This window comes from Ovis aries, chromosome 6 (genome assembly GCF_016772045.2).
Source record: "Ovis aries strain OAR_USU_Benz2616 breed Rambouillet chromosome 6, ARS-UI_Ramb_v3.0, whole genome shotgun sequence".
NCBI classification, from domain to species: Eukaryota; Metazoa; Chordata; class Mammalia; order Artiodactyla; family Bovidae; genus Ovis; species Ovis aries.
This window is the reverse complement of record NC_056059.1, coordinates 90,431,937-90,453,818: the sequence shown is the minus strand read 5'-3', so window position 1 is coordinate 90,453,818 and position 21,882 is coordinate 90,431,937. Positions and strand designations below refer to the sequence as shown.

The window sequence follows — 21,882 nt, the reverse complement described above, 5'->3', positions numbered from 1 at the left end:
GTGTGGCTCAGATATGCCTTAGTTTCCTCCTTTCCCCCTTGGCATCTTCTTACTTTAATCCATTCTGTGCTTTATTGTCTAATACATTGGCAAAATGCTTCACAGTTTAGTTTTCACACATACCATTTAATTTAACCTGTAAGAACCTTCTTCAACTCTCTCCCACCTCATTCAAGGGTAAAACTTCAGCCTGCTGACGTTTGAGGTCTCTGACTTCCATTCACAGCCATCCTTGTCTGCTCTCCTTCAGGTCTCTTCCATGTCTATTAAATCTGCCTCCCTTCTCCTGCATAAGGCTGGCATATTCCTGAAGGCTAAATTTTCACTCTTGAAATTCTCCACAACTCTGTTGCGTGCTCACCATTTCCTAAAAGTGTTTCCCAGGTGGCTCAATGGTAAAGAATCTGCCTGCCAATGCAGGAGATGCAGGAGACGCTGGCTCAATCCCTGGGTCAGGAAGAGGCCCTTGAGGAGGAAATGGCAACCCACTCCAGTAGTCTTGCCTGGAGAATCCCATGGGCAGAGGAGCCTGGCTGTAGCCCATGGGTCACAAAAAGTCCGACATGACTGAGCATGCATGCTTGCATCTCTTAAAAAAATCTGCATTGTCCAGAATTTATTTTTTAATTAGATAAGCCTTCTTTGTACTGCTGCAAGACTTCTCTTAGAATTGTCAAGATTTTAAAGATTCTAGAATCAACTCATTTACCAAGGACTTTATTGTCCCATGCACTTTGCTAGGAATTTGCACATGAAGCGAAGTGAAAGTTGCTCAGTCCTGTCTGACTCTTTGCAACCCCATGAACTGGAGCCCACAAGCCTCCTCTGTCCATGGAATTCTCCAAGCAAGAATACTGGAGTGGGTTGTCATTTCCTTCTCCAGGGGATCTTCCCAAGCCAGGGATCAAACCTGGGTCTCCTGCATTGCAGGCAGCTTCTTTACCAATAGCGCCACCTGGGAAGTTAAAAATTTCCACATGTATTTTTTCACTTGAGCCTCTCAACAGCCCTTTAAGGTAGATGTTATCATCTTCAATTTCCAGATGATGGAACTGAGGCTCAGACAGCTTAATTAGCTTGCCTGGACCCATATGGCTCTTGTAAAGCAGAGCTGAAAATGAAACACTGATTTCCTTCCTTTTAAGCCAGTGTTTTTTCCACTGATTCCAGTGTATCACACTGTTTATGTGGTTACTATGGTTGTTTTTACTGGTTTGTTGCTTATTATTGAATTAAATTCGTTCTATCATGCCAATGTAGCTAGTTAGATAGGGTATCTCTTATTTCTTTGAAGTTTTCTAATGCTTACTATAGGCCTCTGGAAAGAGGAAATACTCAGTGAATGGAAGTTGATTTTCAGTCAATCAATTTATTTGCCAAAATATACAGATCTTGCCTTTGAGACATTTTGCAGTTATTTATGGGAGAGTCCCATTGACTGGCAGGCATGGGAGCAAATGTCTGGCACGTACAAGCAGTCAGCACGACTGGTAATCAAGTCACCGACCAAAACCAGGTCAGCCAGTTCCTCTGCAACGTTCTTCCACCCTCTGAAACTCTGTGACCTGGCATCCCAGAATTCCCTCTGTATCGATCATCCAGAGTTCTTTGCGAGTGTCCTTTGTGGTGACCCTGGGCAGCTATATATTTACTCATTTCATAGTATTAATTAAAAGTTCAGTGGTCATTGCTATCTCTAAGCTATATATTTACTCATTTCACAATATTAATTAAAAGTTTAGTGGTCATTGCTATCTCTAAAAGGATCGTTTAACGTCATTGGGTGCCAGTGCCCTACCAAACCTAGTGTGAAGTGGTCTTCCGAGGTGACTACTGTGGGCTTTCTGATTTCACAGGTGTCTGAGTCCTGCAAGCTGTTGGTCATACCATGACAATGGAAAGTCCGACTCTGGGTCAGCTGGCTAGTTAGCTGTTTTCTCTGGGTGTGGGTAGGTGTTTATTATGAATCAACCCATGAAACAGCTAGTTAGCATTTTTTTTTTTTTTTTAGTGTTTCTCTTGACAGCCCTTGTTTATTGAAACTTTTTACAGGTAAATGATGGAGAAATTGCTCCATATTATCCCCCCATTCCGCTAATTGAAAAATTAGGCAATTAAGATTCTAAAAGGTAAGAAAAAAGTCAGTATAGGGAACGAAATCCTGGATATGAAGTTCCAGTCTTTTCGTTCAGAGTAGGAAAAGCCCTCCAGGGATCCAATGAGTAGGGTAATCTTCAATTCAGAGGAGCAGGATTTGTGGGTGCCTCAGGCAGGGAGCAGCTACCTGCCTAACAGAGTGGAGCAGTCAAATGCACGGACTGCCTGGGTCTGCATCCCAGCTCTGCCACATGCGAGCTGCGGGATGTGGGAAAGTAACTTATCCTCGACGTGTTGTGCTTTGTTCTTGTTCAGTCACTGCAGCACTCCAGGCCTCGCTGTCCTTCACCATCTCCTGGAGCTTGCTCAAACTCATGTCCATTGAGTCGGTGATGCCATCCAACCGTCTTGTCCTGTTGTCCCCTCTCCTCCTGCCTTCAGTCTTTCCCAGTGTTGTGCTGTGCTCATCCATAAGTAGGAGTTAGAATGGTGCTTCACTCACAAGGCTGTTATGAGTATTAAATGAGCTAATACAGCCCTCTCTCCCAATCTGTGGGTTCCAGTTAGCAACCTCAGATTCAAGCAACCAAAGATCCAACCAAGCAATACCAAAGGCTGACTGTAAACGCCATTTATATAAGGGTCCTCAGCATCTGTGGATTTTGGTATCAGCTGGGGTCCTGGAATCAGTCTCCTCAGATATTGAGGGGTGACTCTCTAAATAAAGCATAGTGACCAGCATCTGGCATTTAATAAGTACTGTGTTTAAGTTTTAAAAAAGGAGAAGAAAGCAAAAACAAATGAACCAACAAACAAAAACCCTCTTCTCTTTTCAATGCCATCAGCCCCACACCTCTGACAATCTTCCCAATCTTCTCTTTTATTACAATTATATTTACCCTTTAAACAGCGTTGATGTTTCTGAGAGGTCATTTAAACAGAAATCTTAGTTAAAATCTGAAACGTTCCTATCACATTCCCCAATAGCCAATCTCTAGGGCCAGTTTCTGGTCCCTAAAGTCTGACGTATCAGTGTGGAGAGAAGAAGCAATGAGAAATTGGAGTATATTCTATAGAAACACTGGCAACACCGGTAGGAATATAATTCTATTATATTTACAAATGTGCATTTAAAGTGAGTTGATTTACTGAGTCATTTCTCCTTCTTCAGTTAGCACCACACAACCAAAGCGAAGAGGCCACTTCTCTCGGTGCCCCAAGCAGTACAAGCATTACTGCATTAAAGGGAGATGTCGCTTCGTGGTGGCCGAGCAGACGCCCTCCTGCGTGTAAGTGGAGCACGGAGCCTACAAGCCAAGGGGTACAGACTGGTGCTGGCTTGGGGTAGGGGGGGTGGTGACAGGAGTGGAAAGTCTGAGCTCACCCAGCCATCTGTCGGGTGCAGTTTTTCCTGGTCCTACCCACCCCAACCCCCCACAACTTGTTTAGGGGCAGTGACTTATGGAGAAACTGACGCACACTTTCTTGCTGAAATCTGAGCGTGCGAGAGTCCAGATCGCCTTGGGGGCGGGGAGGGGGCATGTTCCTCTGCTGTCTTGAGCAAGCAAAACTGTTTCTGTCTAGTGTTAAGGATGCTTTTCAGCTCAAATAAACTCTGATGTGGTTCAAACTCGAACACATTCTTCTGGCATTTGTTAGGTAGTTCATTGCGAATGTAAATATGAAGGAAATTTCTGCCAAATTCAAAGCTACTTTTGCAGGTGTCAATTAAGTGCACGGAAATCAGTCCTATTTTTAGAGATTCATAAAGCCTGTTTAGTGCAGCAGGGAACTGGGAGGAGAGTTCTCGTTCCAACTCTTGGTAGATTGAGTCCAAGTTTAATTTTACTCAGGCACAAACAAATTTTTTGCATATCTTAAATATTTATTTTCTGCTAAAGATGTCTTGCTAAAGTGCTGAGACCTTACCTCATAGTCATTTTTTAAAAACATAATTTTAATCTAAAGTTCATAGAATATTTATGTTCTTCTGTGTAGTCACCCCAGTATTCTTCTCCCCACCCCCACCTCCCCCACAAGTATCTCAGGACAGTGATTGCAAGCCCTGATATAGTGGAAAATTGAAGCGTTGAGGACTTCTTCAAAGTTAGATTATAATTTAATTTAATTAAAAAAACAATATAAATAGGTAATACTTAGAGGGGAATAAGAAAAAAGCCTAATGTAAGGAAATAAGGAAAATGTGGTTACATTTGTTGGGAAAGAGCTGATTTTTAAAAATTTCATTTAATTGCTTACTGGCTTGGGAGAATATAATGAATCTTTAAAAGATTAATGCCTCTTAACCCAGTACATTTCTCTTACTGGTCCCTATGTCTGTGCATGTATTGTTCTTTAATATCGATGCCCTCGAGAATGAAAACCACAGCTGTAATCTACCTGCCTGGTCTTCCCAGGTGGCTCAGTGGTATAGAATTTACCTGCAGTGCAGGAGACAAGGGTTCAATCCCTGGGTTGGGAAGATCCCCTAGAGGAGGAAACGGCAACCCATTCCAGTATTCTTGCCTGGAAAATTCCATGGACAGCGGAGCCTGGCAGCCTATGGGTTACAAAGAGTTGGACATGGCTTAGCAACTAAACGACAACAAAATTACCCAGCCTGTCTCCCTCAGTCAGAGGTTAAAACCCATTTCCTCCAGAGCTCCTCTGATGCTGCCTTGACTTTCTTTTTCAGTTGTTTTATTTTGTTTTTCTTTTATTAGGATTATATTGCATTTACAAACTAATTCAGGGAGAGCTGACATCTCTATATGTAAAGGAAGTCACGGTCATACTTTGAACCATAAATGTCTCTTCTTACTTGTTTCCAGAATAATCATAGCTTCTCAGCAGATCTGATTTCCAGTCTCCTCTCTAATATCAGCCTGAGTCACTCCTCTCACTGACCTTTTTGGTTTTATATATATATATGTTTTCACTGAAGTATAGTTGAATGGCTTGACTTTCCAGCCATTTCTCTCACCACATTCTCAAATGTCCTTATGAAATCCTACATTCTTTTGCAAGGTTTATTAGACAAGCTATTCTCATAGTCTGGGAAGTTTATTCTTATTGAAGCTTTAAGATACAGCTCAAACATCATCTCGCCCTGGATCCCTGCACTGACTTGAGTTGGATGTCTTTCCTCAGTGATCTAATCACATTTCAATGAAAAGCTCTTTCCTCCTGGAATATCACTGTTGGTTTCTCTGAACCTCCTTTCTGTGACTGTGAGCTCCTAGAAGGCAGGGATGATGGCTTATTCATTCTCATATTCCAGTGCCAAGCACAGTGCCTAGAATTTACTAGGTGCTCAAGAAATGTCTGAAGAATAAATGAACAAGTCCCTCTGTCACAGTTCATCTAGTGCTGTGCCTGCATGCATGCTAAGTTACTTCAGTTGTGTCCCACTCTGTGAGACCCTATAGACTGCAGTCTGCCAGGCTCTTCTGTCCATGGGATTCTCCCAGCAAGAATACTGAGTGGGGTTGCCATTTCCTCTTCCAGGGGATCTTCCAGACCCAGGGATCAAAATGGTGTCTCTTACATCTCCTGCAATGCAAAAGGCAATGCTCAAACTACTGCACAATTGCACTCATCTCACATGCTAGTAATGCTCAAAATTCTCCAAGCCAGGCTTCAGCAATACGTGAACTGCGAACTCCTTGATGTTCAAGCTGGTTTTAGAAAAGGCAGAGGAACCAGAGATTAAATTGCCAACATCTGCTGGATCATGGAAAAAGCAAGAGGGTTCCAGAAAAACATCTATTTCTGCTTTATTGACTATGCCAAAGCCTTTGACTGTGTAGATCACAATAAACTGTGGAAAATTCTCAAAGAGATGGGAATACCAGACCACCTGACCTGCCTCTTGAGAAATCTGTATGCAGGTCAGGAAGCAACAGTTAGAACTGGACATGGAACAACAGACAGGTTCCAAATAGGAAAAGGAGTACGTCAAGGCTGTAGATTGTCACCCTGCTTATTTAACTTCTATGCAGAGTACATCATGAGAAACGCTGGACTGGGAGAAACACAAGTTGGAATCAAGATTGCCGGGAGAAATATCAATAACCTCAGATATGCAGATGACACCACCCTTATGGCAGAAAGTGAGGAGGAACTAAAAAGCCTCTTGATGGAAGTGAAAGTGGAGAGTGAAAAAGTTGGCCTAGAGCTCAACATTCAGAAAACGAGATCATGGCATCCGGTCCCATCACTTCATGGGAAATAGATGGAGAAACAGTGGAAACAGTGTCAGACTTTATTTTTTTGGGCTCCAAAATCACTGCAGATGGTGACTGCAGCCATGATATTAAAAGACGCTTACTCCTTGAAAGAAAAGTTATGACCAACCTAGATAGTATATTCAAAAGCAGAGACATTACTTTGCCGACTAAGGTCCGTCTAGTCAAGGCTATGGTTTTTCTTGTGGTCATGTATGGATGTGAGAGTTGGACTGTGAATAAGGCTGAGCGCCGAAGAATTGATGCTTTTGAAGTGTGGTGTTGGAGAAGACTCTTGAGAGTTCCTTGGTCTGCAAGGAGATCCAACCAGTCCATTCTGAAGGAGATAAAACCCTGGGATTTCTTTGGAAGGAATGATGCTAAAGCTGAAGCTCCAGTACTTTGGCCACCTCATGCGAAGAATTGACTCATTGGAAAAGACTCTGCTGCTGGGAGGGATTGGGGGCAGGAGGAGAAGGGAACGACAGGGGATGAGATGGCTGGATGGCATCACGGACTCGATGGACGTGAGCCTGAGTAAACTCCGGGAGATGGTGATGGACAGGGAGGCCTGGCATGCTGCGATTCATGGGGTCGCAAAGATTCGGACACGACTGAGCGACTGAACTGAATTGAAATGAACATCTCCTGCATTGGCAGACGGATTCTTTACCACTGGGGGCTTCCCTGGTGGCTCAGACAATAAAGAAGTAAAGAATTTGCCTGCAAAGCAAGAGATCCGGGTTTGATCTAGTGCTGTGCTAAATGTCAAATCCAAGGCTTTAATCTGAACCAGGAACACCTTCTTAGTGGTGATATGGTACAAGACCAAGGAGGGCAGTGGGGTGATGGGGAGGAAGAACACTGGAGTCTTTGGAGTAAAATATACCTAAGATTTTGGTTCAACCAACTATGAGCAGCGTTAACAATGAGTTGGTTACCTTTCCTGGGTGTTTAATTATCTCTAAAAGGAGATAATAATATCCTTCTGTCAAGTGTTGAAAATTAAGCAAAATAATACATCAAGCAAAAATATTTATTGTGGTACCCAGCACAGAGTAAATATTCCATAAATGTACTATTGAACTGAATGGGAGCTATTCAACTAGGCTTCACATTTTAGGTGATTTGGTGTAGCACAGATTCAGGCAAAACTGTCTTGCCATGGGCGATTATGCCATTTTGGGAAACCAGAAATTTCTCCTTTTGCTTGGAATCATAGGAGTTTGTGGACTCCTGACTTTGTATAAAAAACCAAAATGTGTGTTTCGAATAACTCAATCCCTTCTTAATCTTCTCAGTATTTATTTATTTTTTTTTTTTTTTGGAGGGGGTTGCCGGGAATGGGGATGATTTGTTTCCAGATACATAACATTTATTTTAGATGGCACAGCTCACTTGTTATTGTTTAGTCATTAAGTCATGTCCAATTCTTTGCCACCCCATGGACTGTAGCCAGCCAGGCTCCTCTGTCCATGGGATTTCCTAGATAAGAACACTGGAGTGGATTGCCATTTCCTTCTCTAGGGGATCTTCCCAACCCTGGGACTGAACCCTCGAACCCAAGTCTCTTGCAGGAGACAGGTGAATCCTGTATCCCTGAGCTACCTTGGAAGCCCAATAGCTCATCTGGTAAAGAATCTGCCTGCCAGGCAGGAGCCTCAGGAAATGAGGGTTTGATCCCTGGGCAGTGTTACATGTGATTGGACAACTTGGGAGCCAGACTTCCTGCATTTGAGTCCTAGCCCTCACTCACCTACTTTCTCTATATCTCAGTTTCTCCATCTTCCAAAAGGGGTCAATAATACTACTTCAAAGGTTGTTATAAGGATCAATTAGTTAATACTTATAAAGTTCTTACAATAGTGCCTGGTGATTATTTCAGAACTAAGATCCCAAAGTCCTCAAGGGTCATAGCATCTTTAAATGTTATTTTTAACTTATGAGATGTTTATTAAATAAAAACTCATTCATTTGCTCAGCATTTATTAAACATTTGCTAGCATCTTTCACCCTTTCCTCTTCCTTTCCCACTGAAATGACCATTAGCTGATACGTTATTACTTAGATGAGCAGTGAAATAACATGAGTCATTGTAACTAGCTGTGTAAGGGTTTGACCTTCTACATAGCTTCACTGGGTTATAACTAATAGGAAGGACTGCTTACTGAGAAATTCATTTAAAGCATGGGTGAGTAACTGAAACCAGAGTTTATAATTAGGAAAAACATTCTAAAAGAGTAGCAAGTAATTACCATGTACTTTATGGGCAAAGTTATTGTTTAAAAATGAAGTATTTAGTAAATTTGTTAGAGAAACATTCCAGCTAATTAGAAGAGACTATATTTGTAGATTTTAATTATAACCTTTAAAAAAACCCATATAAGCCTCCCTCCCACACTTGCAATTAAAAGTAATTCTCCCCCCATTTCCAGTTCTATGTGCAAGAGATTTTTTGATATTTCAGATATTTCTAAGCTCTCTTCCTGTTATTTTGACCTTGCAATGAAGAGTCTAGCTATCTTGCAGGAAGCAATTTTCCCTCATACATCCTGGGGTCATTTTGCAATAGATGGCCTTAGGTGGTTTTTTTCTCCTTTGCTTGCATAGAGCCTCATCTTTCAACTGATGGCTGTGACTGAGCTAGTTTTTCTTTTTTTTTTTTTATTTTTTAAATTTTAAAATCTTTAATTCTTACATGCATTCCCAAACATGAACCCCCCTCCCACCTCCCTCCCCATAACATCTTTCTGGGTCATCCCCATGCACCAGCCCCAAGCATGCTGCATCCTGCGTCAGACATAGACTGGCGATTCAATTCACATGATAGTATACATGTTAGAATGTCATTCTCCCAAATCATCCCACCCTCTCCCTCTCCCTCTGAGTCCAAAAGTCCGTTATACACATCTGTGTCTCTTTCCCTGTCTTGCATACAGGGTCGTCATTGCCATCTTCCTAAATTCCATATATATGTGTTAGTATACTGTATTGGTGTTTTTCTTTCTGGCTTACTTCACTCAGTATAATCGGCTCCAGTTTCATCCATCTCATCAGAACTGATTCAAATGAATTCTTTTTAACGGCTGAGTAATACTCCATTGTGTATATGTACCACAGCTTTCTTATCCATTCATCTGCTGATGGACATCTAGGTTGTTTCCATGTCCTGGCTATTATAAACAGTGCTGCGATGAACATTGGGGTACATGTGTCTCTTTCAATTCTGGTTTCCTCGGTGTGTATGCCCAGAAGTGGGATTGCTGGGTCATAAGGTAGTTCTATTTGCAATTTTTTAAGGAATCTCCACACTGTTCTCCATAGTGGCTGTACTAGTTTGCATTCCCACCAACAGTGTAGGAGGGTTCCCTTTTCTCCACACCCTCTCCAGCATTTATTGCTTGCAGATTTTTGGATCGCAGCCATTCTGACTGGTGTGAAGTGGTACCTCATCTTTTTTTAAAATCATTGTAGCAGCTACAATATCATCAGTCAGGCACCTCCTTACTTGAGAAATAAGGCTTTGTGGGAACTAACTGCCTTGGCTTTTTGTCAGACATAGACTCTAGAATGGCCTGGCAATAGATATCTTCTTAAACAAACAATAGCAACAAAACATGAAATTACACAGTCGTCTTTCTAAGAAGCAGAGCTTCATCTTTCTGAGATTTAAATAATTATGTATATGACCAGTATCTCTTTGTGTTTGGCATGAGTCTGAGGAGAAAAAAAAAAAGATATTTTTTAGCCAAAAGTAGTGATGTTACAACATATCATTTTGGTTTTCAAATATCTTCAGACAAACTTTTTATGTATCCTTTAGGCATCTGACACAAGTCAGGGACTGCAATGGACAGTCCCCAGATTACTGAATTTTAGGTGGTTGAGTGCTGCTTGGTCAAATGGCTCTGTAACTTCAGACAGGGGGCATCTGCTAAGTTGAGGTCAACTCAGGACTGTATTGATGAAGTGGATGAGAGGATGAGAGGGGAACTGGGGCATTTGGGGAGCTTGCTGATTTCTGATTACTTCACTTTGCCATGGCCATGCAGCAAAGGGGCCTTCAGAGAGCAGAGGGATAAGTGGGGCTTCCCAATGACTCAGAGGGTAAAGAATCTCCCTGCAATGCAGTAGGCACAGGTTTGATCCTTGGGTGGGGAAGATCCCCTGGAGGAGGAAATGGCAGCCCATACCAGTATTCTTGCCTGAAAAATCCTGTGGACAGAGGAGCCTGATGGGCTACAGTCCATGGTGTCCCCAAAGAGTCAAACACGACCAAGCTAATAAACACACAGGGGATGGTGCACAGATCTGAAACTGTGGCTTTAGAGGATCAGATAAAGGAACTGGACAGGACATCTTTTGTGTTTTGAGGGGATGCAGTTGGGGAGGTGGTGAATGGAAGAGGCTTACCTAATCTGTGACTCCTGCAAGCATTAGAACCAGAACTGATGTGTGGAAGATCAAAAGAGAGGCCAGGGGGTGGGGGAAGGTGTGTGGAGAGGAATCCCATAAAATAACATTTACAGAGCTTTGTGTACGTTCCATGTTTGATCATATAAAACCATATACTTTAAATCTAATTTCTAATAGAAGAACTCAGGCACACTGAAACTCTTTGTATCGCCCTCTGATGAAATGGGAAATCCTGGGGATTTTTGAATTCCCTGTCTGGGGATATTTAAACACTTGAGAGTGCTGTATAGGGGATTTTATCACCCCCTCCCTTTCAAACTCAGAATCTAAAATTTCAAGGTAGATTTTAGTGTTACCCTCCCCGTTTATTTATCTTAGACATATTGTTAATGATGTTCAAAGGATGACAGGTTTTTAAGCAAAGAATGAAATTTCTCATAAACACAGTGATTGTACAGCTTAAACACATTTTGTTTAAAGGAATTGTATCCTTTGTTAATTCCAAGTAATGAAAAAAGTGTTAATTTCTTCAGCAAAGAAATAGTAGAGATTCTTAAAAGTCTTTTACTTTTTGAACTTGTTTCCTTGTTTTTGTTCTATTTTTATAGCTGTGATGAAGGCTATGCTGGGGCCAGATGTGAGAGAGTTGACTTGTTTTACCTAAGAGGAGACAGAGGGCAGATTTTGGTGATTTGTTTGATAGCAGTTATGGTAATTTTTATCATTTTGGTGGTCAGTATCTGCACATGCTGTCAGTAAGTATTTTTAAATTTAATTTTTAGGAAGTCTAAAAACTTTTATCTTTCCTTTCCTATCTTCTTTCCTTCCTTCCCTCCTTCCTGCCTTTTCTCTTCCCCCCTTTTTCAATTTAAATTACTTTTTACAGTCCACCATCATTTATTCTGAAGCACACATGACATGATTTTTGTCATTTTTCTAAGCACAATTATTATAATTAAAATAAAATTTATATAAATACTCTGAGAAAGAGGAAGTGGGCAAAATGGATGAAGGCGACCCAAATATATAAACTTCTAGTTATAAGATAAACAGGTCATGGGATATAATGTACACATAGTGATTACAGTTAATAATACAGTCTGGAATATTTGAAAGTTTCTTAGAGAGGAGATCTGGAAAGTTCTCATCACAAGAATGAAAAATTTTGCCAGTGTAGAGATAGATATTAAATACTAAACTTAGTGTGGTGATCATTTTCAATATAAACAAATATCAAATCATACCTGAAATGAATAAAATGTTATACATCAATTATATATCAATTTAAAAAGTCAGTTTTGTTGTTCAGTTGTTAAGTCGTGTCCAACTCTCTGCAACCCCGTGAACTGCAGCACACCAGGCCTCCTGGACCTTCACTGTCTCCTTGAGTTTGAGCTGTCGTCCCCTTCTCCTCCTTCCTTCAATCTTTTCCAGCATCAGGGTCTTTTCCAGTGAATCAGCTTTTCACATCAGGTGGCCAAAGGATTGAAGCTTCAGCTTCAGCATCAGTCCTTCCAATGAATATTCAGGATTGATTTCCTTTAGGATTGACAGGTTTAATCCCCTTGTAGTCCAAGGAAATAAAAAAAAAAGTCAATTAGTTAGCCCTAGAGTTCATCACATTTTATTTAAGTTTGTTAATAGTTTAAACAATACTTTTCTTAAACTATACTACACAAAAACTTTGAAAGATAGAAACAAAAGTATTTTTTATTCGTCACATTAAAATAATGAATTTTATTTACAAAAGATGCCTGCACTGTCTTTATTTATCATTATATACCTCAACTTTATTAATCAAGAAAATCCTTGTTTTTTCTCTGAGACAGAATGGCTTAGTACAATGCTTTAGTTTTGGAAACTCACCAAGTTTTTTATCAGGCCAGGACTCCCACACAGCGTGCTAAAAAAGCATTTTTTTAAAATGCTACCTTCATGTCTTGAGAAGCCTCCTAAACTGTACTTTAGACTGTGTTTCTCATTACAGGAAGGTGTTACATGATTCCTTTCGTTACAGCATTCTTGGTAGAAAAGCGTTAACACAGCTACCAGCTGTTTAGAGAGATTTTTGTCCCAGCTGTGCCATCAAACACATTTGAGAACTTGGACAAACTTCTTAATCTCTTTAAACTTTAATTTTATTTTCTGTAAAATGAGAAGATTAAACTCTCATTTACAAATAATCTGTAGGATTCCTTCTAGCTATAAAATTGATAGATATTTATAACATTTTACTTCCTTTATGGCAAAAAGGAATTTTAGAATGCCAAGTTTGGAGCAGAGCTGGGAAATGCTCTATTTTACTACATTCATTTTGTATCATATTTTAAGAAAACTGGACTGCACTACAGAATATCTAATACATTTCTTACTTAATTTATCTAGAAACTTAATTAACATATTCAGAGATTACCCTCATTCTCTTAGTTTTATGTCAGTTTCCATTTTGTGCTATCTTTTATTTACATACTAAATAATGCTTATCAGTCTATTTTGTAAAATGTCTTGACCTGAAAAGTTTTCCTGTGCTTAACAAGCTCTAAACACAATCAAGTTCTATATTCCTCCTATGTAGCTATAACTACATTCTCTCTGTGCTTTTCTATTGTAGCTGTTTGAGCCTAGAGAAAGGGATGGGTTAAGACAGACCCAAAAAATTTTTTTTAATGAACCTGTACATTTTTACCAGTCTGGAAATAAGATCATAGGCTTCCTTGATGTATAATTTTGTGACTGCATTAACTAAAAAGACCACTCTAATTTCTAACACTTTGTTTTCCAAGTCCTCTTCGGAAACGTCGGAAAAGAAGAAAGAAGGAAGAAGAAATGGAAACTCTGGGTAAAGATATAACTCCTATAAATGATGATATTCAAGAGACTAGTATTGCTTAATGGTAAGTATGATAAACTTAGTAGATGGGGAGCTCTTCAGGTGACATTTGCCTGGTGAAGTGGGGTTTAATTGCATCCAGTAAATCATTGATTGGAATTTGATTATGTTTAAAAAATCTAAAAATAAATTGACAATTTTTCCATTGAATCTGAAGCCAGATAAAAGACTTTATCATATCTTTCTTTTGCATGGTACCAGCGATAGAATATAGACTTTTACACAGTTTTTCTGATGCACTTAGATCAGTCTGGTTTCTAGTTCTGTGTGGTTGTGGTGGCTATTTTATATTCTTATAAAATATTATAAGATATTTGATATATTTTTCACTTGGGGACACAAATAAGAAAGATTTTAGTTTAGACATCTCACATTGAAAGGAAATAGCAAAAGCAGTGTTTTGATAATAACCACGTTTGTGGAGCATTTACCACATCCCAAGCACTGTTCGAGGCTCTTTTAAATGTTCCATCATTTGAGATCCGAGCAGGAATCACAAATTCTCTCAGATGATCCAACAAAGACATTTTGATGAAGGGGCTGGGAGGGCAGGGTTGAGGGGACTTATAGGAATATTGAGGCTCCCAGAGTCTAGCAACTGCTGGAGGCTGTCCCCCACCTGTGCCTGAAAGAGCAGAAAAACACTTACCTTGCCACTGAGAAGCTGGCTGTGCTCTAGGGCCCACCAGGCAGAAGCTGTAGCTATGGATGGGAATAGTCAAGGTCAGCACCTGAACAAGGAAGGAGGCAGGAGCGGGAGAAGAATATCCCCAGACCTCTTCAGCAGGTACCTTTCACTAGCCAAACCCAACAGGAACTCAGGGGGCAGGGGAGCCCATGTGAAGCAGTCCATAGGTCAGGCTGCAATCTGGGCTCCCCCTGGCGTGCTGAGCAGAGGAAGGCTCCAGGGGACAGACGAAGCATAGCTGGCTGAATCAGGCAGGGCAATTTGGTCTATAATGGCATCAAACTCCATCAAGCTGGTTTAAAATAAAGGAAATGTGCCTCACAAGCACTGGCAGTCCAGAGGAAAGAGACCAGTCTGCTTGTACCAGAGTTCCTGTGCAGAGAACTATTATTTCTGCCTTTCTGCTTACCACTCCAAGAGTTGACTTCATCCTTGGCTAAGTCCTCTTAGGTCATAGAAGAAGCTAGCAGCAATCATGGCCACACACTGCCTTGTTCATCCAGCAGGAGAAAGTGGTGGCTTTCCATAGCTTGCCCAACAAAATCTCAGCGTTTCCAGAAACGCTCAACTGAACAATAGAATACAGTAAATGGTTATCAAGAAATTATAATATTCTTCTAGCTTATTATCAGAATGACATGAATGAATTGAAAACAAAAATGCTGACTCTGGAGGTTTTTGTTTTTGGTGTGTGTGTGTGTGTTTTATGAGATTGCAAGGAGAATACGTGGCTCATGTCCTAAAAAACTTGGAGCTCCTCAAGGGTTTTGGCAAAGCCTTTTTAAAGGGCAGGTGGGAGGTGGGATGGCTGGGTACATGATCAGCTTGTGCACAGTCCTCTGAGTGGCAGATGATGAGGCAGCATGGTGGTGTCATAGGGATTAACATTATCAGTTTTTAGGCCCCAGGAGAAACTTGGGGCTACGTGTTCAGGGTCATCAGGTAGGTGACTTCTTCCACTTGGTGGGAGGTTTTCCCATTGGCAGAATAAGTCAGGAAATTTGCGTCAAATACTATTAATTAGGTACTTGAGAGAGTACATAAAGCAGAGGATATGGGTGAAGGCAGGTCTCAGGAATGCCCCCATAGGGTCTTGCTCGGTTACAATTCCCCCCTTTTCTTATATATTCCTCAATCTTGAGGAGAACGAGTTTTGAAGAAGAAAAGGAATAAAGGTTCAGATAGAGAGGTTAATAATAAACTTGACAGAGGTACCCACAGAGTACCCACAGTTTCCTGCTTGGGTTTTGGGTGTGTGGTTTTTTTTTTTTGGTAATTATATAATAAGTTTCTTTTTAATGGCTTGCTCTTTTCATTTTTTTTCTTTTTTTCCTTTTTCCTATAGTCTATGAAGATTACTCCAGGTTGATGGCAAGTTACAAAGTATCTTCTTACTCATTTGAAAATGGACAGAATGGGTCTCAGGAAACAGCTAGCAAAATGAATTTTAAATAATGTATTTACTTTTTGTCCATAATGTTAATTTGTGTTATTTACTATTGTTTTTATAATAATAATAAATAATTTTATTATTATATAGTATTTGGGAAAAGCACCCAGTTAAGCAGGGACATTTTAATAAACTTTCAGTTAAGTTTTGTCACCAAAATTACTAGTCAAACAAAAAAGAAGAGTAGAAAGGAGTTTAGATCTTAGGAATTGCATTAATAATAAAACTACCATTTATCCAACACTTACTATGTGCTAAGAGTTTGAAATACATTATTTCCTTTAATTCTTTCAAAAACCTATGATTCTCATTTCTCATGTATAGAAACAGGCCCTAAGAAACTAAAGGACATTCCCTGGTGGCTCAGATGGTAAAGAATCTGCCTGCAATGCAGGAGACCTGGATTTGATCCCTGGGTCTTGAAGATATCCTGGAGAAGGGAATGGCAACCCACTCCAGTATTATTTACCTGGAGAATCCCATGGACAGAAAAGCCTAGCAGGCTACAGTCCATGGGGTCGCAAAGAGGTGGACACAACGCAAGAAGTTAAATAATATAACCAGATTTTGAGAGTTAGGAGTAGGTGGAGCTGAAATTGGAACCAATATTTAGCCAAGTTCAAAGTTTGCTCTTAACCATCATTTTTGTTCACTGGAGTTGTTGCAACCTAATGCACAATATAACCCAAGACTTTACACTAAGCTGTGTTTGTAATGACCGAGGCACTGGTACATTTTCCTGAAGAAACTCAGATTGCAGAGTCCTGGATATATGTTAACTGTTCCATCATGCTTTCTATAGGCTTGACTTTAATTATGTTTCTTTGCTCCTTTGTAAATTCTCAGTGATATACATGCATTCTTACATTTCTAAAGCAAACAGCTTTGTCCCACAGTTAGGAAAATGACAGAGATGGAAAGTAATTGCATGATCATCTTTAAGCTCCAGATAAATGTTTATGCTTGCTAAAGGATAGATAAAGCACTGGAAGAGGCTATTTATCCTGGGGTAAATGGTCAGGGACAGCACAGCAGAGCCCAGGCAGGATGTATAAGGCATATATCCTCATTTTTGTTCTTCTGGGGTTTCCCAGGTGGCGCTAGTGGTAAGAACCCACCTGCTAATGCAGGTACTTAAGAGACACAAGTTCAATCCCTGGGTTGGGAAGATGCCCTGGAGAAGGGCATGGCAACCTATTCTAGCACTCTTGCCTAGAGAGTCCCATGGACAGAGGAGCCTTGTGGGCTATGGTCCATAGTGTCACAAAGAGTCAGACATAACTGAAGTGACTTAGGACACAAGAAAACAGTACCTGTGATTGCTCTCAGATGAATTTTAGTGCAATCAGATTATGACCATAGTCACCTGTTACTTGGGACCATCTTGCTAGTGCTCCTCCAACTCCATATTACATTTAATGAAGATTCTTTTTAAATCTGAAAAAGTAGAATGCACATTTAGCCAAAATTCCATAAAATATGGAATTTCCTACCTTGGCTAGGTGGATCATTTATAAAAACTGATGGCAGATGTCCTCAAATTACTACAGTTTGGCTGTTGTGCCTATCAGCAAAGCAGCTTTTCCAGAGTCTTTGCAAATTCTAATTTGCAGTGTAGACTCCATGCCTGAAATGAAGCAGAGAATTCAGAGAAAAGGTGAAGTTGTGTATTGCTTTTTAATCACACACCATATTTCAAGTGAGGATGAGGCTATGCTTAAGTATAACACAGAAACATCTCAAGTATTAGTAAGAACTAAGTCAAACAATGACCATCCTTGAAATAGAGTCAATTTCACCTGATTCATGTTGTATACACTCTTTGCAAAAGCTTCCTCTGAGTTTCTTCATGCTTTCTCTCAGTCTTTACTGATACTAAGAGTGCTTGAAACAAACGTTCATTAGAGCATTTAAAATTTTAAAAATGCTATAAATGTTTCTTCTTTCCTTAACCAAGGTTGGTTGACCAATGGAATCTCTCAAGGCAATTCAAGCTTGGAAATTTTGTTTTGATGCTAAAATGTGTCTCTTGAAATTTGGTAGATCTGAACTACGAAGAAAGAGCTTCAAAGATTTTCCTATATTTTTAAAATGTATTTTATAATTTTTTTGCCTATACTGAATGACCTCATTTATGTAAACTGTCAGTATTATCATGTAATAAAATAAATTTATTTTTAAAACAAAGCAAATATCTATTTGCTTAGGAATTTTCTATTGTTACCACACATTATTAATAGAAATAAATTTGAACATTATTGCCTTACAAAACCTTGTGTTTTATAGCAACTATCATGAATACCTTTGAAATAGTTCACTCTGACCATACGTTTTCCTTGGAAACTAAATAATTTGAAAATGTGGTAGACACTTATGAGACTGGCTACTCAGCAGCCTGGCCTTATTTTTTAACCTCACTCCGTGGTGCTAGTGGTAAAGAACCCTCCTGCCAATTCAGGAGACACAAGAGATGTGGGTTTGATTCCTGGTTTGGGAAATCCCCTGGAAAAGGGAATGGCAACCCATTCCAGTACCCTTGCCTGGAGAATCTCATGGACAGGGCAGCCTGGTGGGCTACAGTCCATGGGGTTGCAAAGAGTTGGCCACAGCTGAGCATGAGCACCAGCTGTAATTGGTTGGTCTAAGGTGGGCAATTAATGAAATTGGGCCAATTGGAGTCATTTCCTGGGAACTTGGGAACTTGAAATAAAGTTATCCTTCTTTGGGTTCTTGGAGTATACAGATGTGCAGTTCAAAGCTATTGACAGTCATGTTTTGTTCCATGAGGACCAGTAAAGCTAAGAAACTGGTGAATGGGGAACCAAGGTGAGAGATGAATTTCCTGACAGTCTGAATTCCTGTCCCATGAAATCTCAGAGTTTAGCTTCATTCAGTTCCTGTGTGTAGCCTCCATGAGACCTGTCAGTATCTTTATAATGAATTCCTCCTTCGGCTTAAGCTAGTTCTATTTGAATTTCTATGACTTGGAACCAAGATCTTGATTAACTCCAGTGTATTGTGAGATCGTGGATGACAGTTTCTTAAAGCAGACCTGACGTCCTTTATAAAACAGTACTATCAAATAATGCCTTCAATTAGAGGAGCATTTCTAGCAATGATATTCCATTTATCACCGTATAGTCATTCAGGATAATGATTGCAGGGGAGCGTGGAGACTGAGTAGACAGTCCAGCAAGCACTGATTGGGCATCTCCTGTAATTCTAGGCACTGTACCACCCACTGCGACAAATGCTAAGAAGGAATAGGACCTGGTCCCTTGGACAGTCTGCAATTAACTGGGAGGATATAGCTACTCAGTGATAATTTCAATACAGTTTGGCGGTCTAAGGTATTATGGGATTTGGCTCAGGTATTATGGGATCAGAGAGGAGGATGACTTAGCCAGTTGAGAAGGAATCATGGAAGATTCTGGAGGGAAATTACATCTGAACTAATGCCTGGCTCTGAGAATAAAGGTCTTTACCCCATATCCCAGGTAAGGCCAGATAGTTCTTGGATCCTTAACAAATTCTACAGAATTTCTTGGAAAGCCTTAGCAGTGGAGGGACTAGTGGGTGTTACTATGAGAGAATATGAGAAGAGAAAGAATGAAGGCTTGATGCCTTGTTTCAGGATGTCCTGTAAATGACAGGGTAAAGTATATGGGCATGTGAGCTAAGATGTTTCTGCTTCCAATACTGTTATAGCAATGAGCTGAGATAGAGAGCTTTTGATTTGCTTCCTGAAGTGGATTATTTCCGCTCTATATTATTGCCCATGGTGTTACATAGAGAGTAGAGTAAAATGCTCTGGGTCAAATAACCTATTATTTGGAAAAGGCCAAGGTTTGTGCCAAATTTTATGGAGGAAGTCTAGGACACATTTTAGTGCCCATGGTTTTAAGACCAAGCTATTGCCTTAATGAAACCTTCATTTTAATATAGTCTGCATACACTACATTATGAGAACCTAAATATATTGGGGCATTGCTGTCATTCATTCACTCAAAAATATTCGTTAAGTACCTACTAAGTGCCAAGTACCTTGGGTCCTGGGACCTCATCAGTGGACAAACAGTGACCTCAGGGTCACGAGCTTATGTTGTAGTGGATATAATCCTTCACAGCACTGAGTTTAAAACAGGGCTTTTCCAAGAAGTTATGTTATCCAGAGGACACTGTCAGACTTTCAACCTATACCACTGTCTTGGAGCATGAAACTCAAGATGAGCATTCCCAGAACTCAGTATATGGTGAGAGAAACAGTTTTCTTTCCACCCCCAAGTAATTTACGTATTTTAATAATAACTATCGAGCAAAAGAAAAAAAAGTTTATGTTTTTTCAGTGCAAGAATCTTGGTTTATACAATATTTTTGTTATGATTGATGAATATGGATCCTACATTCGGTCATCTGTTCTTCAAAGACTCTTCTATGCCTCAAAGTATTTTTCTGCAAAGAAACCTGTTCCCATGTGACCTGCTTTGGCATTTGAGCACCGACACTGGAACATAACTTGCGAATAGTCTATTCCTGTCTCTTTGCTAATGTGACTGGATCCTGAGAGTGTGTATCTTATAATAACATCTAGTTTGCACTTTTGCAAGTCCATTCAACCTTGCGACTGTCAGCTTTTGGTGTCTGAAGTAGTCTGAAATTCTGTATTAGCTAAATAAATGATATAACTCTAAAAACAAAATCAGCAATTATTTTTCAAGAGATAAATTATGTTTGCACTATTGGAAATTTCAAAATGTGGGTATCTAGGAACATTTATACAACAATTACAGCCAGTACTTGCATTACAAAGGAAATGTTAGTTCAATGTGTTTCTGAGGACATTTTCTTCCACTTTTTCTTATTCTTACTTGACTTTCAGTTACCAGGAAAAAAGTGCAACAGAAGTACTTCAGTAGGTGTTTTCCCTCTTCTCCTTTTTCAGCTTATTTAAGTAAAAAACAAAACAAAAAAAAAAAAAACAGAACTTCACAGATACAGAACTCAGTGTTACTTGCTGCAGAAAGTGTAATTATTCTTGTATGGTGTGTGCAGAATATAAAATATTTTGAAGCTCTGTGATCCAAGCTGGATGAAAACCTTTTCATATGCTGGTTTTAGAAAGAAGTGAGAGAGAACCTTTTTCTGACTTGCTCTATAAAGCCGTTTTTATATTACTGCCATGTGTAAACTAATTTTAATAAAGCTGTTTCTAGCATATTCTTTTTTTAATACCCTGGGAACATTTGTTTACTCAATGATCCAGAACTAGCAACTCTAAAAAAATAATTTGCACAGTGCTTTTTGTTTGTTGGTTGGTCTTGTTTTACTCCTGAAGATAACCTGGTCTTGCATTGTGTACAGTCCCCCTCTGTCTCATAGCTTCAACTGCACACCAAAGTATCTGAACTCTAATCAACCAGTGGTCCTGATCATTCTGTAAATGGCATAGGGTTGGGAGAAACTTGCTTCTGAACTATTATAACATAAAGGTTCTGAGCACAAGATCATAATTCAGACAGATTTGGGCTTCAATTCCAGGTAAATTACTATGAACCCCTGGGCAAGTTACTTAACCTTACTAATGTTTTCATCAGCAAAGTGAAAAAAAAAATATGGTGGGCTGAGAGAATTAGATGAGACCATGCCAGTAACATGCTTAGCCTAGCACTTGGAATATTTTTAGTATTCTCTAGGTAAAGGTTCAAGTAATATTAGTTATTATTAGAAAGATCAATAATACTAAGGATGATGGTGGTGATGATACTGATGTTCTCTGATCACCCTTATGGAAAACAAGGAATTCTTTTCTGAACTTAAATTGCTGCACTGATAAAGTAAAAGCTCTCTGTATTTTTAAGAGTTCATGATCCCCAGGAATGTCAGTCTACTCTTGTCTGAACAAGCCATGTTTAGGTAAAGATTCCAACTCAGTGACTGGCCCTATGCAACTGCTCATTTCTCTCCCTGTATTCTTCCTCTCTCCCTTCCCTGTTTCTTCCTTGAAAGTACCCAATGAGAAGAATTAAGGAAGAATTATTACAATGCTATTGAAAGTAATGAAAGGGCCAATAATTTTTAAACTATGTTGAGTTAAGCTTGTTATTTTTGGAACTGG

The 21,882-nt window shown here is 39.7% G+C and overlaps 1 protein-coding gene across 3 annotated transcripts in view; it reads left to right on the top strand.

Annotated features, from left to right (window-relative positions):
• BTC (betacellulin) overlaps positions 1–18,038 on the top strand; it is a 48,848-nt gene extending 30,810 nt beyond the window's left edge. For 2 of the 3 annotated variants that reach the window (XM_027971079.3, XM_027971081.3), the window contains 4 exons: positions 3,269–3,386; positions 11,348–11,494; positions 13,523–13,633; positions 15,663–18,038. In XM_027971079.3, the coding sequence (XP_027826880.1) occupies positions 3,269–3,386; positions 11,348–11,494; positions 13,523–13,631 (374 nt within the window). In that variant the 3' untranslated portion in view covers positions 13,632–13,633; positions 15,663–18,038. The remainder of the gene's footprint in view (positions 1–3,268; positions 3,387–11,347; positions 11,495–13,522; positions 13,634–15,662) is intronic. The other variant, XM_027971082.3, reaches the window with a different exon arrangement.
• Positions 18,039–21,882: the final 3,844 nt, after the last annotated feature.